Here is a 15,803-nt window from a genome sequence, read left to right as displayed (position 1 = left end):
CTGTCTATCTGTCTATCTGTCTATCTGTCTATCTGTCTATCTGTCTATCTGTCTGTCTATCTGTCTATCTGTCTATTTGTCTATCTGTCTATCTGTTTATCTGTCTATCTGTCTAGCTGTCTATCTGTCTATCTGTCTATCTGTCTATCTATCTTTCTATCTATCTATCTATCTGTCTATCTGTCTATTTGTCTCTTTATCTATCTGTCTATATGTCTATCTGTCTATCTGTCTATCTGTCTATCTGTCTATCTGTCTATCTGTCTATCTGTCTATCTGTCTTTCTGTCCATCTGTCTATCTGTCTATCTGTCAATCTGGCTATCTGTCCATATGTCTATCTGTCTATCTGTATATCTGTATATCTGTCTTTTGAGCATGGTGGGCATATGGGTGAGCGTGGCCGGATCACTATAAGATGCGCTGGCATCTAGAGATTATACATACTCAGTTTCAACTTTCTAGCTCTAATAGCTACTGAGAGTTTTCGAATTTAGTTTTTCGGGATTTGTGGGCGTTAAAGTGGTCGTGGGCTTTAAAAATCTTAATGCTTAATCTCAACTTTGTATCTCTTATAGTTCCTGAGATCTCAGCGTTCATACGGACAGACGGACAGACGGACATGGCTCAATGAACTTCGCTATTGATCCTGATCAAGAATACATAGGGTCGGAAATGCTCCCTTCTACCTGTTACATAGTTTTCAACGAATCTAGTAGACCCTTTTACTCCACGAGTAACGGGTATAATAAAAAGAACGCAAGAGCGCCCAACCGTTGAATGATTTACGGTTAATGCAGGCTCCTGCCAATCTGCATCGACATAGCAGTGAACAAGTATACCAGATCGAGCATTGTGCAACTCCAAGCCCAAAGTTCCTTTTAGGCAGCGAAGGAAACGCTTATCAGCTACCTCATGTTCCTTATGGTGGTCACTGCATCAAAAAGATTTTTATTTATAATCATCATGTCTGTTGACAACTTTGGACATTTTTCTAATTGATACTGATGGTAATCTAAACGCTCAAAATAAAAGACCTAAAAACTCTATTAAGCCCTTAGATGATAATGACTTGACCACAAAACAATATACAGATGAGTGTGTCAGAAAGTTGGGGGAAGACCTAAGAAAACTTGTAAGTCAAAGTATTAATCGTCGACTTACAAAAATTTCAAATCTTGAAAATAAAATAGAGGTCTATAACAAGAGAGCAGCGTCGACTTACAAAAATTTCAAATCTTGAAAATAAAATAGAGGTCTATAACAAGAGAGCAGATAGTACTGATCAAATATTTGAGAAATTTCTTGAAAAGATAAAAGTTATTAAGGACTATATTTTTAAGTATGAAACAAAACCGACAGCGATACCAAAAAAGACAACAATTGAAATAGAAGGTGTAGCCTATACACCAATTCGAAGAATATGATTAAACGAGCAATTGTAAATGAGTTGCACGGACCGTCTAAACATTTTCAACGAAGACGAGTCATTACGAAGGGAGTGAACGATCTGTGGCAAGCAGATTTGGTTGAAATGGGGGGTTATTCAACATATAACAAGGGTTATCATTACTTATTAAATGTAATTGATACGTTTTCTAAATTTGCTTGCGGTGAAGCACTACAATCAAAAAATGCCAATGATGTTTCCCAAGCAATGGAGAAAATCTTAAACTCAGGTCATGGAACACCAAAAAATTTACAAACAGATGATGGAAAAGAGTTTTTTAATACAAAATTTAAACAATTAATGAAACGTTATGATATAAATCATTATTCGAAGTTCAGCACTCTTAGGGCATCAATTGTCGAGAATTTTAATAGAACACTCAAAGAGTCAATGTGGCATGAGTTTAGTTTCAATGAGAAATATAAGTGGATAGGTATTTACAAAAATTTGATATTTGATTACAATTATAGGGTACAAAGAACCCAATCAATGTCAACACAACTAATGAAAAACAAATATTACAAGACTCATATAATCACTTAAAGATATATGTTGAGAGTAAACTACGAAATGGCGATCACGTTCGTATCAGCAAGTATAAACATGTGTTTGAAAATTAGAAAACTCAACAATACATTCCCCAAAACATATTTACTTGAAGATTATAGAGGTAATCCGATTCAGGGTGTGTTTTATAAAGAAGAACTCAAAAAGACTGAATTCCAGAACACATTTCTAGTTGAGAAAATTTTAAAGCGAAGAGGTGATAAAATTTTGGTGAAATGGCTTGGCTTTCCAATGGACGAAGCCAGCTGGGTAAATAAAGATTAAATTTGATAGTACAAATACCAAATTAAAAGACAATGTAATATTTAATTTTTATTTTTGTTTTATTATTATTTTTTTCTTATTATAACATATAATTAAATTTGATAAATATATTTACATACGTATAAATGGACAATTTTATAATGTGTATATTATATTTACCACAATCTCGATCAAAATAAAACATTTCCAATTTAATTGACTTATAAAATAATTCTTGTTCTGGAACTCACACCTTTTTCTTTATTATAAGAGTTTTCAACTTCATCTATTTTGTAGCTATAAACTTTGGAGCATAGACCTATAAATTCACTCATTGGTTTTCCATTCAACTCATCTTTAAAATATCCTAACCTCTTTTTATTAACTTTTTTAAAATTATATAAATCGATTCTTCTATCTGAATAATCGGATGTATCAAATTTTGATTCAATATACCATAAATATCCATATAAAAATCATCAGTTTTTATAGTATAGATTAATGAGTCTGTATCCATGTGATTTAAAACTAAATTTTCTTGAAAACCCAAATACATTGGCTTATCAAATATCACAGAAAGTTTTTTCATTTGGATGGCATAGAACTCGTCATTTATTTTAGTTGCACTATGAAAATTGATTTTTGGAATTAAATTTTTAGCATAATGTTTTTTCCGACCGAGTTTATGAACATGTAGTATGTAGTAGTAGCATGTAGTATGTATTTACCAATTTAACCTCTACACGTTTTTCAGGATTTTCCATAGTTTTCTAATAGACCAAGTTGTTCATTAATTAAAAAAAATCTTTTTCAAATTTATTCTTGGCATTCTGTATATGTTAAGTATTTAAATCAATATATATCTTTAGCCAAGGTTTTTGTAAAAAGCGAACACCTCTATGAATATTTTGTAATATTAACCCATTTTGTTGGCATTGCTGCAAATTTCTATAACGGATTACATAATTTTTTTGTTCCCGAGGTCAGCTATTAATTTAATTTTCCTCTTTAGATGGAAAACTGTTTGACGCACAAAACGGAAGATCATTAAGGGTATCATGAAGGCGATAGGGGTAAATTAGGTCTACTTCCAAAAAATATCCATACTCACTATCAAAAGATATGTTATGTATATCAAAATTTTTTAAGTCATTAGGGGACAATCATTCAAACCCTTTATATGGAAGAGGTTGTGACATTGCCCAACCATATAAATTGTTTGCATCCAAATACATTAAAAAGGATGATTCCTTTGTTGGATCAAAATCTGTTAAATATTTGTTATTTGCTTGATGGTAGGGAAGTTTCCTCAGGTCTACTAGCTGAATCTAAATATTCATATGGAAAGATACCCTTTTTACGCATAAGCCTGAAATCTATTTCCTTTTTTTTAAAATGTTTTTACTGTATTTAACTGATCATGATGATCATGAAGCAAGGCTTGGTGGCATAAATCTGAATGTGTCAAGAAATCGAATTTCAAAACTTTCCATTTGAAATTTTTATGGTTTTTGACACCGAAATATATTGTTCCTTATTTACTGGGATTGCATTAATACTACCAGGAATTTTTTCTAAGTCTTCAATAAATAAATGACAATCATACATAGAAAAATTATTGAAAAACACTGGTATAAATTTACATAGTCTATACTCCAAGTTATATTTAGAATGAGCTGCACCCCTAAATAAACCTGTTAAATGGCAATGATCCCAAACTCTATCATTCAACAACATTTTTTTTACAAATATGACAATTTAATAAATCCTGAAATTCTAACTCGTCTTCAGGAGTTATTATGATTGGTTTAATTTTATACATGTACTCATCATTCAGTTTTGATAAATCTTGTACAAAGAGTCTACAAAATTTGATCCTGCGTTACTACCTGTTTTTATTAAAAATTTATCTAGCTTAGAATCAAAGGCACACTGAATATAATAAGCATAAGCTATAGCTATATGAGAGTTTAAATTAAATAATTTCGGGTTTACTTCAATATTTCTCGGCTCCAGTACACATTCAAAGTCGGCGTACACGACGAACGGAACCTCAAGCTGCTTGCGATATTGGTTAAACTCCAAAGTTCGGTTGTGTAATTCCGGTGGCCTGGAGACTTTTTCGCTACAAACAGTTTTATGTCCTAGAGCAGCATCCTCAGATCCAGAGAAATTCAAGCAAACATAACACAGCCATTGTAATCTGTTCTGAGACCCCTTTTGCCTTATTCATTATCAATAAAACAATTAATTTTTATTTAGTATGTTTATTTATAAATAAATAAATGTTTATTTATAAATAAATATATATATTTATACATATATATGACACATACCTTGAAATATTTTTAATGAACATATAATGTTCATTTCCGCCATCTTCCAAAAACAGTATGTTAACGTGACATGGTTTCTCAATCTCCGATTGAAAAAGCGGCCCAATTATTTGTTTGGTATCTTCATTATACCCAAAGATGTTTATACTCATGTAGAGATTATTCTTTAAAAAATGTTTCACACATTTTATTTCCATAGGGAAATTTAGATTGGTGAAATCCAATATTAATCCATTGTTCAAGTATATTTTTTCATTGGATATATCAACGTTATAGGAACTACATCTTTGGGGTTTTTAACATTTATTAAAGCCGATATTAAGGCCCATTTGAAACAGTATGCATCATTTTCATTACATACATTAATAATAGCTTTTTTCTAAGCTAAGTATTTTGGTAGCGGGATATACGATGAACCTGATAAAGGTGTATATTGGTTCACATTCATTTCTAGGCGCATTATTTTGATTAATGCCATCCCGTTATCTTTTTCTTGGAATTCCTGTGTTTTTTAATGGAGATTTAATGGAGAATCCTTCTTTTAGATCCTTCCGACAATTTCTAGATGCGTCCATCGACGGGTTGAATTGCATTCTTCTTATGCATTTCCGTGCGGACATGGTTTGTCCACTTGTTCCTAATAACAAACTATTGGCACGAATAACAAAACTCGAATTGATTATTCATTTTGTTTTTGTTTTTTTGTTTTAGTTTTTTATTGTTTTTGCTTTGTTTTTGCTTTTGTTTTTGTTTTTTATTTAATTTTTTGATTTTTCTGTTCGAAACCAAATGGAATCTCAGTTTTAAAAATAAAGTCCTTTGGTTAGAACAGATCAGAAATAGTTTATTTAAGATACAGATTGTTAAGAAAAGGAAACCAATAGAGTGTAAGTTTAACAAGAGGAAACGCTATAGTCGAGTGCCGCGACTATAAGATACCCGTTACTGCTTAAAACAATTTTAAAATATTCATTTTGCTAGTGGAAATTCACAAGGCGCCACCTATTGTCAGAGGAAGCATGTTGAGTAACTCACTGACGTCACTGCCCATGTTAGACCTTATAACCTTAATTGCTTTATAAATAGCGAAATAATGTTCCGATTTGAAAAATCTTTGGTAAATCGATAGATATCAACAGAAATAAGTTATACAAGGTCCTACGAAGGCATTATTAGGGTTTTAGATTCGGTGTGGCCGGATGAAAATTTTTGTTAAGTAGCAGTGGCATCTCTTAAATACGTGTTTTTAAGCCTAACTTTCTAGCTTTTATAGTTCCCGAGATCAGAGCATCATAAAAACCTACATGCGTAATCCGAACTTTTTATCACTTATAGTTACCGAGATATCAGCGTAAGAGGGTTCATGGTTAATCTCAATTTTGTATCTCTTATAGTTCCTGAGATCTCAGCGTTCATACGGACAGACGGACAGACAGACGGACATGGCTCATTCGTCTTCGCTACTCATCCTGATCAAGAATATATATACTTTATAGGGTCGGAAACGCTTCCTTCTACCTGTAACATACTTTTCATCGAATCTAGTATACCCTTTTACTCTACGAGTAACGGGTATAAAAATAAATGACCTGTAGTTAGAAGAGAGTAGAAATTGTTTTTTTTTCAAGATAAAAATGGACTTGGAATAAATTGAAATTAATGACTTTTCATTTGTAGGATTTAAGATATCTACAAGTCAGGGTAGAAAAGATGAAGAAAACTAGAAATTTTTTAGAATCAAATCGGTAAGCTGGTGCTAAAGAGCATCATTTCGTTTTTTAAAACTTAAAGTCTTGGATGTACATTTTGTATTCGGATCAAATTAAATTGTTTCTCAATCAGTTTAATGGAGTTCTACTAAATTCTCACTATCTGCGACTTCTCTTTATAAATACAAAACTACTTGTGTGTGAAGAAGTTGAAATGATAACTTCTATCCATGATGTACGAGGTGTGTTCAAAAAGTAAGGTGACTCTTCAAATTTCGCGAATTTCAAATTTTTCGATTATCGAAACCTTTTAGAAGTTATACGAGGTGTGTTCAAAAAGTAAGGTGACTTTTCAAATTTCAAATTTTTCAAATTTTTCGATTATCTTCAGTTTTGGGAACAAGAAAAAGTCACATGGGGCCAAATCCGGTGAATATGGTGGCTGAGGCATTATTGTGGTGTTATTTTTGGCCAAAAAATCCAAATCCTTTGATCCATATTTTTCGATAGCAAAAAATCGCCGAGCTCGCAAAACAACTTGTAACTTTACGCCTCTCACAACCAAACAAAAGAGGATGTTCCATTGAAACTTGGTACAGATGTTAGGGAAGAGTGTACCAATATAACAAAACAAAAAAATCGATAATCGAAAAATTTGAAATTCGCGAAATTTGAAGAGTCACCTTACTTTTTGAACACACCTCGTACACCGAAAATCATGTATCTGGAGTAAGGATTCAGCTACGGAAGGAATAGACACTTGTGGATGTCATAAAAATTTTGAGTACGAAAGAGAGGCAGCAAACATATATTATAATCTAGAAAATAGAATGATAAGAAAATAAAAAATACAAAAAAAGTATTTCAGACTATACAACTTTATTTCAGATAATTAAATATTGATTTCCTCATATAATGAAAACAAAATCACAGAAATAAAGAAAATAATTAAATAAACACATTTGTTGATAAAGGAAATATTTGTTTTATTTATTTCAGTAAATATATATAAATAAAAGATTTTTATATTTGAATTTTAAATATTTTTATTTTATTTTATTTTTATACAATTTTTATTTAAATATCTAAGCTTTTGGCAACATTTATTAAAAACTCATCGTCTTCATCTTTCAGTAAATACAGATATTTATTTTTAAGTCATCCACTTTTATATCGTCAAAGAGGTAGTCATTGTCTGGAAAAATAATTTCTTCTGGGTCATCTATATCAATCCTTTGAGCACATTGAAAGTACTCATGCAAAAACTGATTTCCAAATACATCCATCGTTTCTTCTCCAAATGGGAAATCTTCGCATTTGAGTGATTCCAACTCTTGTGGAATCATTTAAGTAGATGATGAGTGGGGTGCGAATACTTCTCTCAGATTCATGTCTATGATGTCTTCTTCGTCTAGAGCAATTATACAGTTTGGCTCCGATTTTCGGTGACCACCACATCGGAGTCTTTCCCACCGATTTCGATGTCCGTCAACAATTTCAAAGCCTGAATTGAATCGACAAATTCCACAGATATTACGCTCATGGTGATTTTGGTGCTCCTGACGAACTGATTCTGAACAATTTGACTGCTCTCCTTTTTATACTTAAAGGGCATACAGATATGTTATACTCCTAGACCTCCCAACAATCCAATTCAGTTTTTCAACTATATTGAAAGTCAGTTAATGGAGTTGGTCCATGTTTACCCAATAACTGTATGCATATGTATTGACATTTAGTCTGTGTACCTTTGTTTAAAGTATTGAAATCTAAAAAATCTGAAATTTGAATAAACTTGAAACTTTGAGTTATACTTGACTACGCACGTGTCAATTTTATTATAGTACGTCCATGAACGTATATCGGTTCTCCATATCGTGATAAGTATCCTTCCCTCTTCACACACATCTGGTTCCCACTCAAATATACACACGCACACACGTTGGCAGAGGCTTACATATATAGAAATTGACAGTGTGTTTTGAGAATATTCAACCCCTGAAGACGTTCCCAATCCTCCTAATTAGAGTCAGGAATACATTTCAATATTCCCAAATAACGGATAGGGGGTCGGAAAACTAATCATGACACAATCGTCACATTTTTTTTACTTCTTTGAACACGTGCACTGATTTTAAAAACTATAATTTATGGGTTTATGATTTCTGTGACAGAATCCATACTGACTAAAAAGGTGGTGGACGACGGATAATGGGTTTCGGGGTGGGGAAACCATGTCTTTATCACTAATGTGAAAGAACCAGCTTTATTAAACTACTGACTTGAAAGCAAATTTATTGTTGGCGGTGACTTTAATGCAAAACATGTATGGTAGGGAAACTAAAGAGCCTGTAGCAGGGGTAAGCAGTTACAAGAAGTCATTGCAAATGGACATTACCAAATACTTGCCACTGGTGAACCCACGTTTTACTCATATAACCCCCTGATCACACCGACAGCACTTGATTTTTCATAATCAATGGTATCGCCATAAATAGACTATAAGTAAGAACACTATATGCGCTCCACACTGCATGCCAAACCTGTGACAAAATCACATCGCTTGCAACTCCTTCCCAGAGGAGCTAATATAAACGCTTTCAAAACCTTCCTAGAACAACTGAGCGGGGTTAATTTACAAATCCAGGTCTCAATCAGATATATCAACCGATATATATGAACGTATGTATTCATTTGGTTGGGTTGAGTAGCGCTACTCTCAATGAAATTAATATTTTATTGCCCATATTTTTAAAATTATCAATTGAAACGTGTTCAAAGATATTTTCCCAGGGTGCCACTTTGAGTTGGCTTATTTTATTTATACCGGCTTGCGTTTCAAACCTTTGCAAAAATTGACCTAAGTCAAGAATTCCATTGCTATCCATTCCAATCGCTAACATGCAAGGGGACTAATTTACGTACTTCCTCATTGTTATAACTTCGAACACCTTGGACTTTGAAGCCCTTTCTATAAATTGCCTTTGAAATTATATTTTTTCTTTTCCTGCGCAGGAATTTTGTCTACTTTAAAATCTTTTAGTGACTTTCTTTATAGATCCGTTTATTTGTTGTAGCTGTTGAATAATTATTCTTGATAACGTATTTGCTACAATATTGTCTTTACCATTCAGATATTCGACTGTAAAATTATACTCCTCCAATTCAAGTCTCATACGCGTTAGCTTTGAGCTTGGATTTACCATTGAGAACAAGTATGTTAATGATCTGTGATCTGTTTTGACAGTGAAGTGTCTACAATAAATATGTGGTGTAAAATAAGTTATTGTCCAATAAATTGCTGTCAATTCTTGTTCTGTTTTACTTTTATTACTTTCACCATTAGTAAACGATCGACGCATAAGCAATTGGAAGTTGGAGTCCATTTTTGTTTTGAGTTAAAACTGCTCCAAATCAAGGCATGAAAAGTAATTTTCTTTTCCTAGTTGATCCAAAATGTTATCAATTCTAATGTGCGGAAATTTATTCGACAACAGTTTTTTTTATTAATTTGACGACAGTGGATTCCTAATCGCAATTTTTTCTTATCAAAACATGGAAGAGATTTCTTTGGAACTAACAAAAGTGGGCTGTTATAAGGGTCGGTATTGTCGATTAATTTTTGTACTTGTACTTGGATCTCATTTATTTGATTTTAAGAGTTTCTATAAATTCTTATGTATACTGGTTCATCATCATCCTTCAATCTTAGCTTTTGTTTGTAGTAGTTGTTGGTAGTGATCTATTTGGAATACGTTACTAAGCTGGGTGCATAAATTAGTCAGTTCATTTCTGAAATGTGGTGGAAAATTTTTAGCTAATTAAGATAAGACAGTGTTTTCTCTATTTGCTGGATTGTTTTGAAATATGTCGTAGTTCGAAAGTGGTTCATATGACAAATTTTAAATATCTACCACTTAATCGGTACTGGTTGTATTTAGTAATTGCACAATTGCATTTTTGGTTGTTGCAACTGAGTTTGCGACATAAATGCCTTCTTTAATTTCCTGGTTTGGAATTTGGTCTCATTATGATCCAATCTTCATTCGGGTTGAAATCTAACTTGCAATTGAATTTCTTAATGAAGTCAATGCCTTTTATTTCATTATTGCTAAGTGCAAATCTACTAAGTGAAAATCGTGTGGAATTATGCATTTACCTGTCTGTATCTCTATTGAAATCAGTCCTTCATGTCATGTGAACATCATGTGAAATCATGTCTTGAATATTAATTTTCTTATTTGTTTGGATATCATGAAAGATATATGAATTTTCCTTTAACAGAGATATGTCTGCACCAGTATCTATTAAAAATACAAGTTTTTTATTTGTCTTTACATTAAAAAAGTTTACAAATATATTTAAACTAAGGTTGATGGTATGAACCGCATAATTTCCTACTACTGAATATCTAAGGATGGTTGAGAGTATCCCTTATTGTTCTGGGCTTCTCTAACATTGTTTATATTATTATTATTGTTTCGGCAATTGTTGTTTCCATTTCTTCGGCCTCTACGGTAATTGTTGTTTTGATTACCATAAATATTATTTTGGTTATTTCAATTTCCAAATCCAGTGAGACCTAGTTGTCCTGGTACTCCTGTAGTTGGTGGGTCATCTCTTCACGCAGTCGAATAAGCTCCTCCTCGAGCTGAGCCACCTTTTGGACGTGACGCTCGCGAGTGACATCTAGATTCTGCTCCAATTCACGTACAATCGTGAAGTGTCTGAAATCGTGTGTCTTGGCATTTAGGCCGTCAATACGAACACGAGTAAAGTGTAACTCTCTGATGGACTTGGGCGTAGAGTGCGGCCTTTTGCTGACGACAGATGCCCTATGAGTGAATCTGATCCTTGAACGACAGCTCCTCCCGCAGGCTCTGAATGGTATTTTTGAAGTAAAAACGCAACAGTGTCTAGAGCACTGCTCTAGAGCCTTGCGCGTGTCCTCGAACTGCTGGCGCAGACAATCCAACTCTTTGGTCATATCGATCAGTTCTTCAGTAATCTTCTTCCGATCGGCATTGGCCAGCTCATTGAAACACGACTCGTACAAGCGGGCATTCCCCTCAGCAGTGCTGCACACCTTGGATTTCTTGACCAGACAGTTCTTCAACTCCTTGTTCTCCTTCCACAGACGCTTGCTATCGATCTCTCCACGGGTACGATCCCTGCCCGTATCATCCAGAAGATGACCCGTCTCCAGCAGCTCAGCATCCTCAGCCACGCGAGAGTAGCAGGTGGAGCTCAGGGGGCTGGAGACCGCTGATGAAGCGACACGTGGTTTTCCTGGGGTGCAACCATCTCCAGAAATTACCAATCCAAAGCGCGTCTTCTGCACAAGACGCAGACCGTATTCTAGTTGGATTTGCCCAACTGAGAGCAGTTCGAAAAACAAGCTGGCTCCAATTAGCAATTCCACACGCTGGGCTCTGTGGAAGGCTGGGCTCCTTCCAGTTGGAGTCATCAATGTTCTGACTAGGTTGACGCTCGGCGATGTGAGACGCCACAACTGCCTCAATGTAGACGGAATACGTGGATAGGCAAGACTTCAGGCAAACCGACCATTGACCGATGCTCCATCCGTAGTGACTTCAGAGACTCCAAGGCCAGTCCCCGCTACAGAGCCGATAAGCTGAAGTTGGCTGGACATCCGCAATGTGATGAGATTAACTTTTTTTTTTATATAGCTTTGCTTTTATTTATTGAATCTACTCTTAATTTTGAGACTAACAATAAGTTGACTGCATTCTGGTTGCGCGTCCCTCAGGGACGCCGCATACTCGCTGGGTGGGTAAGTCATTGCGACGAAGACGTGATTGGTTGCTCAACCTTGTTTGACCTTTCGCCAGTTGGTTATGGTGCACCGATAGCTTGGTGAAGTACTTTACCTTCTGTTCTGCGATCACTTCTTTGACTGGTAGAATGTTTAATTCGCGGTGTATGTTTTCGTTGCAAACGTACCACGGTGCCCCGGAGATTGTTCTCCAGATCTTCGACTGAACTCTCTGAACAATGTCAATGTTGCTATTGCTGGCGTCCCCCCATAACTAACATTCATATATGTTTTAGTACCGAGTTGTACAGCAGGACTTTATATTCAATGAAGGCTGCTAGCTTTTAGCTTTAGGTGTGTTCTTTTGGCTTCAATGTGCCGGCGACGTGTGAGTCTTCTGCCAAGATGTACTCCTAGGTATGTTACATCGTTTGCTTGTGGGAGTAGAGTGTTGTTTAACGTAATCGGCGGGCAGTTTTGCCTGTTCAGAGTGAACGTAACGTGTTTGCATTTTAGTTCGTTCACTTTAATTCGCCAATCTGATAGCCATTTTTCAACATCGACCATATGCTAGAGCTATCTGCGCAGTTGCTTGCATCGGGCATTTTGAGCGGCTAAGAATAGCAGTATCATCGGCAAACGTAGATTTTGTTAGTCGTTAACTTGTTGGGATTTCTGCTGTGTAGTGGACATATAATGTTGGCCCTAGCACGGTACCTTGAAGAACTCCAGCTCCAACAGTATAATCATCAGATATAGCACTGTTGCGCCTCACAACAAATTTTCTGTCGTAAAGGTAAGACTCTAAAATCTTGTGGGTGCTGTAGGGGAGCATTGTCTTGATCTTGTACATTTGACCTTCCAGCCAAATTCTATCAAATGCTTGAGAGACATCTAAAAATATGGCAGTAAAGTATTCTCGTTTTTTGAACGCGTTCCGAAATTCTGATGTTATGCGGTTGACCTGCTCAATTGTTCCATGCTTTTCACGAAACCCAAATTGGTGTGGCGGGATTCCTTCCTGGATTCTTAGGTATGTGTTTATCCGAGTCATTAGGCATTTTTCGGATAGTTTAGATAGGCCAGAGAGTAGGCTTATAGGTTTATACGACGTAGGGATAGTGTGGTCTTTCCCCGGCTTTGCTATCTTTATTATAATTGACTTTTTCCATCTCAATGGAAAGTGACCAAGTTTTGCGATGGCGTTAGAGAGCTGGGTGGGAGTGCAAACAGCGTAGTGTGGGAGCTCAATGATCATTTTGGGAGTTATGAGGTCACACCCAAGGGATTTTTTCGGATACAGTTGTCTTCTGATGATGTTAACGATTTCGTTTGGCGAAACTCAATTTGCTCATGTTGAGGCTGGGACTCATATCATAGAGTCGGCAAAGTAAACGCATTAGTGGTAGGATTTGGTTGGAAGACATTTTTGAGGTGGTTGGCAAACGTGCTGGCTCTGTCTGCGTCGCTCCGCGCCCAGCCGCCTATTTCTAATAGGCATCACGGTTTCTATCGGTGAGCTCAGAGTTGGGTGAGTTCTCCATAGTGAGAGTTTTGTAATATAAGTTGACAATTGCTCTATGAAGCGGCGGTGGACATATTTTTCTTCTTGCTTTAGAGCTTGAGAAAGTTGACGTGTTTTAAGCTTTGCTTAGCAGATGGCGATCTGTGAAATTGCCATTCTCGACGTTAGCGTCGCTTTTCAAGGACGAGCTGTTCGATTTGAAGATTTGTCTTCTTTTGATTGCATTGTGTACTTATAGTTTGAGGTGTTGAAACTCGAGCTGCAGAGACGAGTACAGACTCCAGTGAATTATCAAAACTCTACGTTGGTTTCGTCGCTGAGGTGAGGACTTAGATCAATGTGTGAGCTAATATACTTCCTAAACTTATCCCAATTGGTTTTATGTGAGGTCAGTTTTAATGATTGTTCACATGTTCTTGTATGTCGGAGTAGAGTAAAAAGGACAGGCGAGTATCAGAATTTTAGGAATGTTTTTGGTAATCGCAAAGTCTATTAAATCAAGAAGTTTCTTTGGGTCTGCCGGCCAGTATGTTGGTGTGACAGAAGAAACATAGTCGAGCTTGTTCTTGGGCGTGATAATTGCGTTATAGAGCTGCTTTCCTCTTGAAGTGACAAGACATGCTCCCAAGTGGCATTGTAGCCTCCTGTTGCTATAACGAGTTGAAAAACTGCATAAACTTATATTCAGCTATAGTGAAGCGAGGGGGCAGTATTCGGCGGCTAGCATTAATTGCTTGCCAGTATTTAGGTGTATATTTATGGATGTGGCCTTTAGGTTGTTTTTTTGCAAATTTCGTATGATAATGGTGCTTAATACGGCTTCTGGATAAAATTCCAGTCCCGCCGTGTGCTTTACCATCTGGATGATTTGTCCCATAGAATGAATATCCTCGAAGTTGGAAATCTGTATCTGGTATCTGGTATCTGTTTGTAAGAAGTGTGCATTACGTCGATTAAATTGTCTAGTAGGAATTGCGCAAACTCAAGTTTTTGCTGCGAAACGCCGCTAGCGTTCCACATAGATATTCGTAGGGAAGTCATCATTTGGATTGTTGTGAAACCAGCATTTGTATTAATAAATTTTGGTTTCGCATCAGATCTTGCTTAGTTGTACGCATGAACGACATAAACTCCGTAAGGCTTTGTTGTAGACTGCATATCATAGCTTCAAAGTTACTTTTTGGCTGATCCGGCGGTTGTTGCTGCTTAGCCGTGTTCGGATTGCGGCAATAAGCTTTTTGAGGCTGGGGTAGCAAGTCCTGATTTTAAAACACTTGCGTACATGACATTTTTTGCAGAGTTTATGGGTCCTAGTGAGGATCTGGCTGCAGTCGAGAAGAAGACTTCAGGGTTTGACCTGGAGGCTATCAACTTTTATTTTGGGTGCGGGCAGTAATTCGCCTCTGGTGGATACGACTTTTCAGCTCCTTATAAACTGGGCAACCTCTATAGTTAGCAGTGTAATTTCAGCCGCAGTTTTTCGAGTTGTGGCCATCTTTGCTCGTTGGGCAGTGTGCGGAGTCATGAAGCTCACCACAAACTACACACACCGGGCGCAGTTTACAATAAGACCTTGTATGTACCGGGCAATTGCGTTTGTGCGGCTCCTCAACTGCGGTGCAGCATTAACTGAAGATTGTATATAGGGTGCACTTCGTATTTCTTTAGGGGCTTAATTTCTGGTTCGAGCTCAACCTTAAAGAGTGGCTGCGGCTTTCTATCCCTGTTAAGGATATTGAAGACTGTCTTAGCGCTAAATCCCTTCTCTTGTAGCGCCTTTGTTATCTCTGCAGGCGATACTTCGGACTCTATGCCCTTAAGTACGACCCTTGCTGCTTTTTAGCTGATACGTGTAAAAGTTCTTTTTTTTTGTCGGTGAGATATTTCGATAATACTCTGTAATTATCTTCATACTTCGTTTGAACTTTAGTTTCGTGGATGTTGCCCTTTACGAGTGATATTATGTGGAAGTTGTCCTTGCCAATAAGCTCTATAATTTTGTTGACAAGAACGTTAGAACTTTTTTCTCGTATGTAAATTGGCGGATGCTTAGGCTTCCTTTTTTCGACTTCAGCAGATTCGGCATCATCCTCATAGTCTGCCAAGATTTTAAAACGGTTTGAGTTCGTGGGCGTTTCTATTGCAGCTATGTTAGCATTGCCACGGGTTATTTTACGTTGAGAGTTTAGGGGGATTTG

At 36.2% G+C, this 15,803-nt stretch overlaps 1 protein-coding gene across 1 annotated transcript; it reads right to left on the bottom strand.

Moving 5' to 3' along the window:
* Positions 1-10,886: 10,886 nt before the first annotated feature.
* Positions 10,887-11,771, bottom strand: LOC121529734 (lamin Dm0-like). The gene has a single exon (XM_041817661.1). The coding sequence runs from the start codon at positions 11,769-11,771 to the stop codon at positions 10,887-10,889; it is 885 nt and encodes a 294-aa protein (XP_041673595.1).
* Between the last annotated feature and the right edge of the window lie 4,032 nt (positions 11,772-15,803).

The sequence above is a fragment of the Drosophila eugracilis genome, unplaced genomic scaffold (genome assembly GCF_018153835.1).
Source record: "Drosophila eugracilis isolate 14026-0451.02 unplaced genomic scaffold, ASM1815383v1 contig_1821, whole genome shotgun sequence".
NCBI lineage: Eukaryota > Metazoa > Arthropoda > Insecta > Diptera > Drosophilidae > Drosophila > Drosophila eugracilis.
The sequence above is the reverse complement of the archived record's forward strand: the minus strand, read 5'-3'. Positions and strand labels throughout refer to the sequence as shown.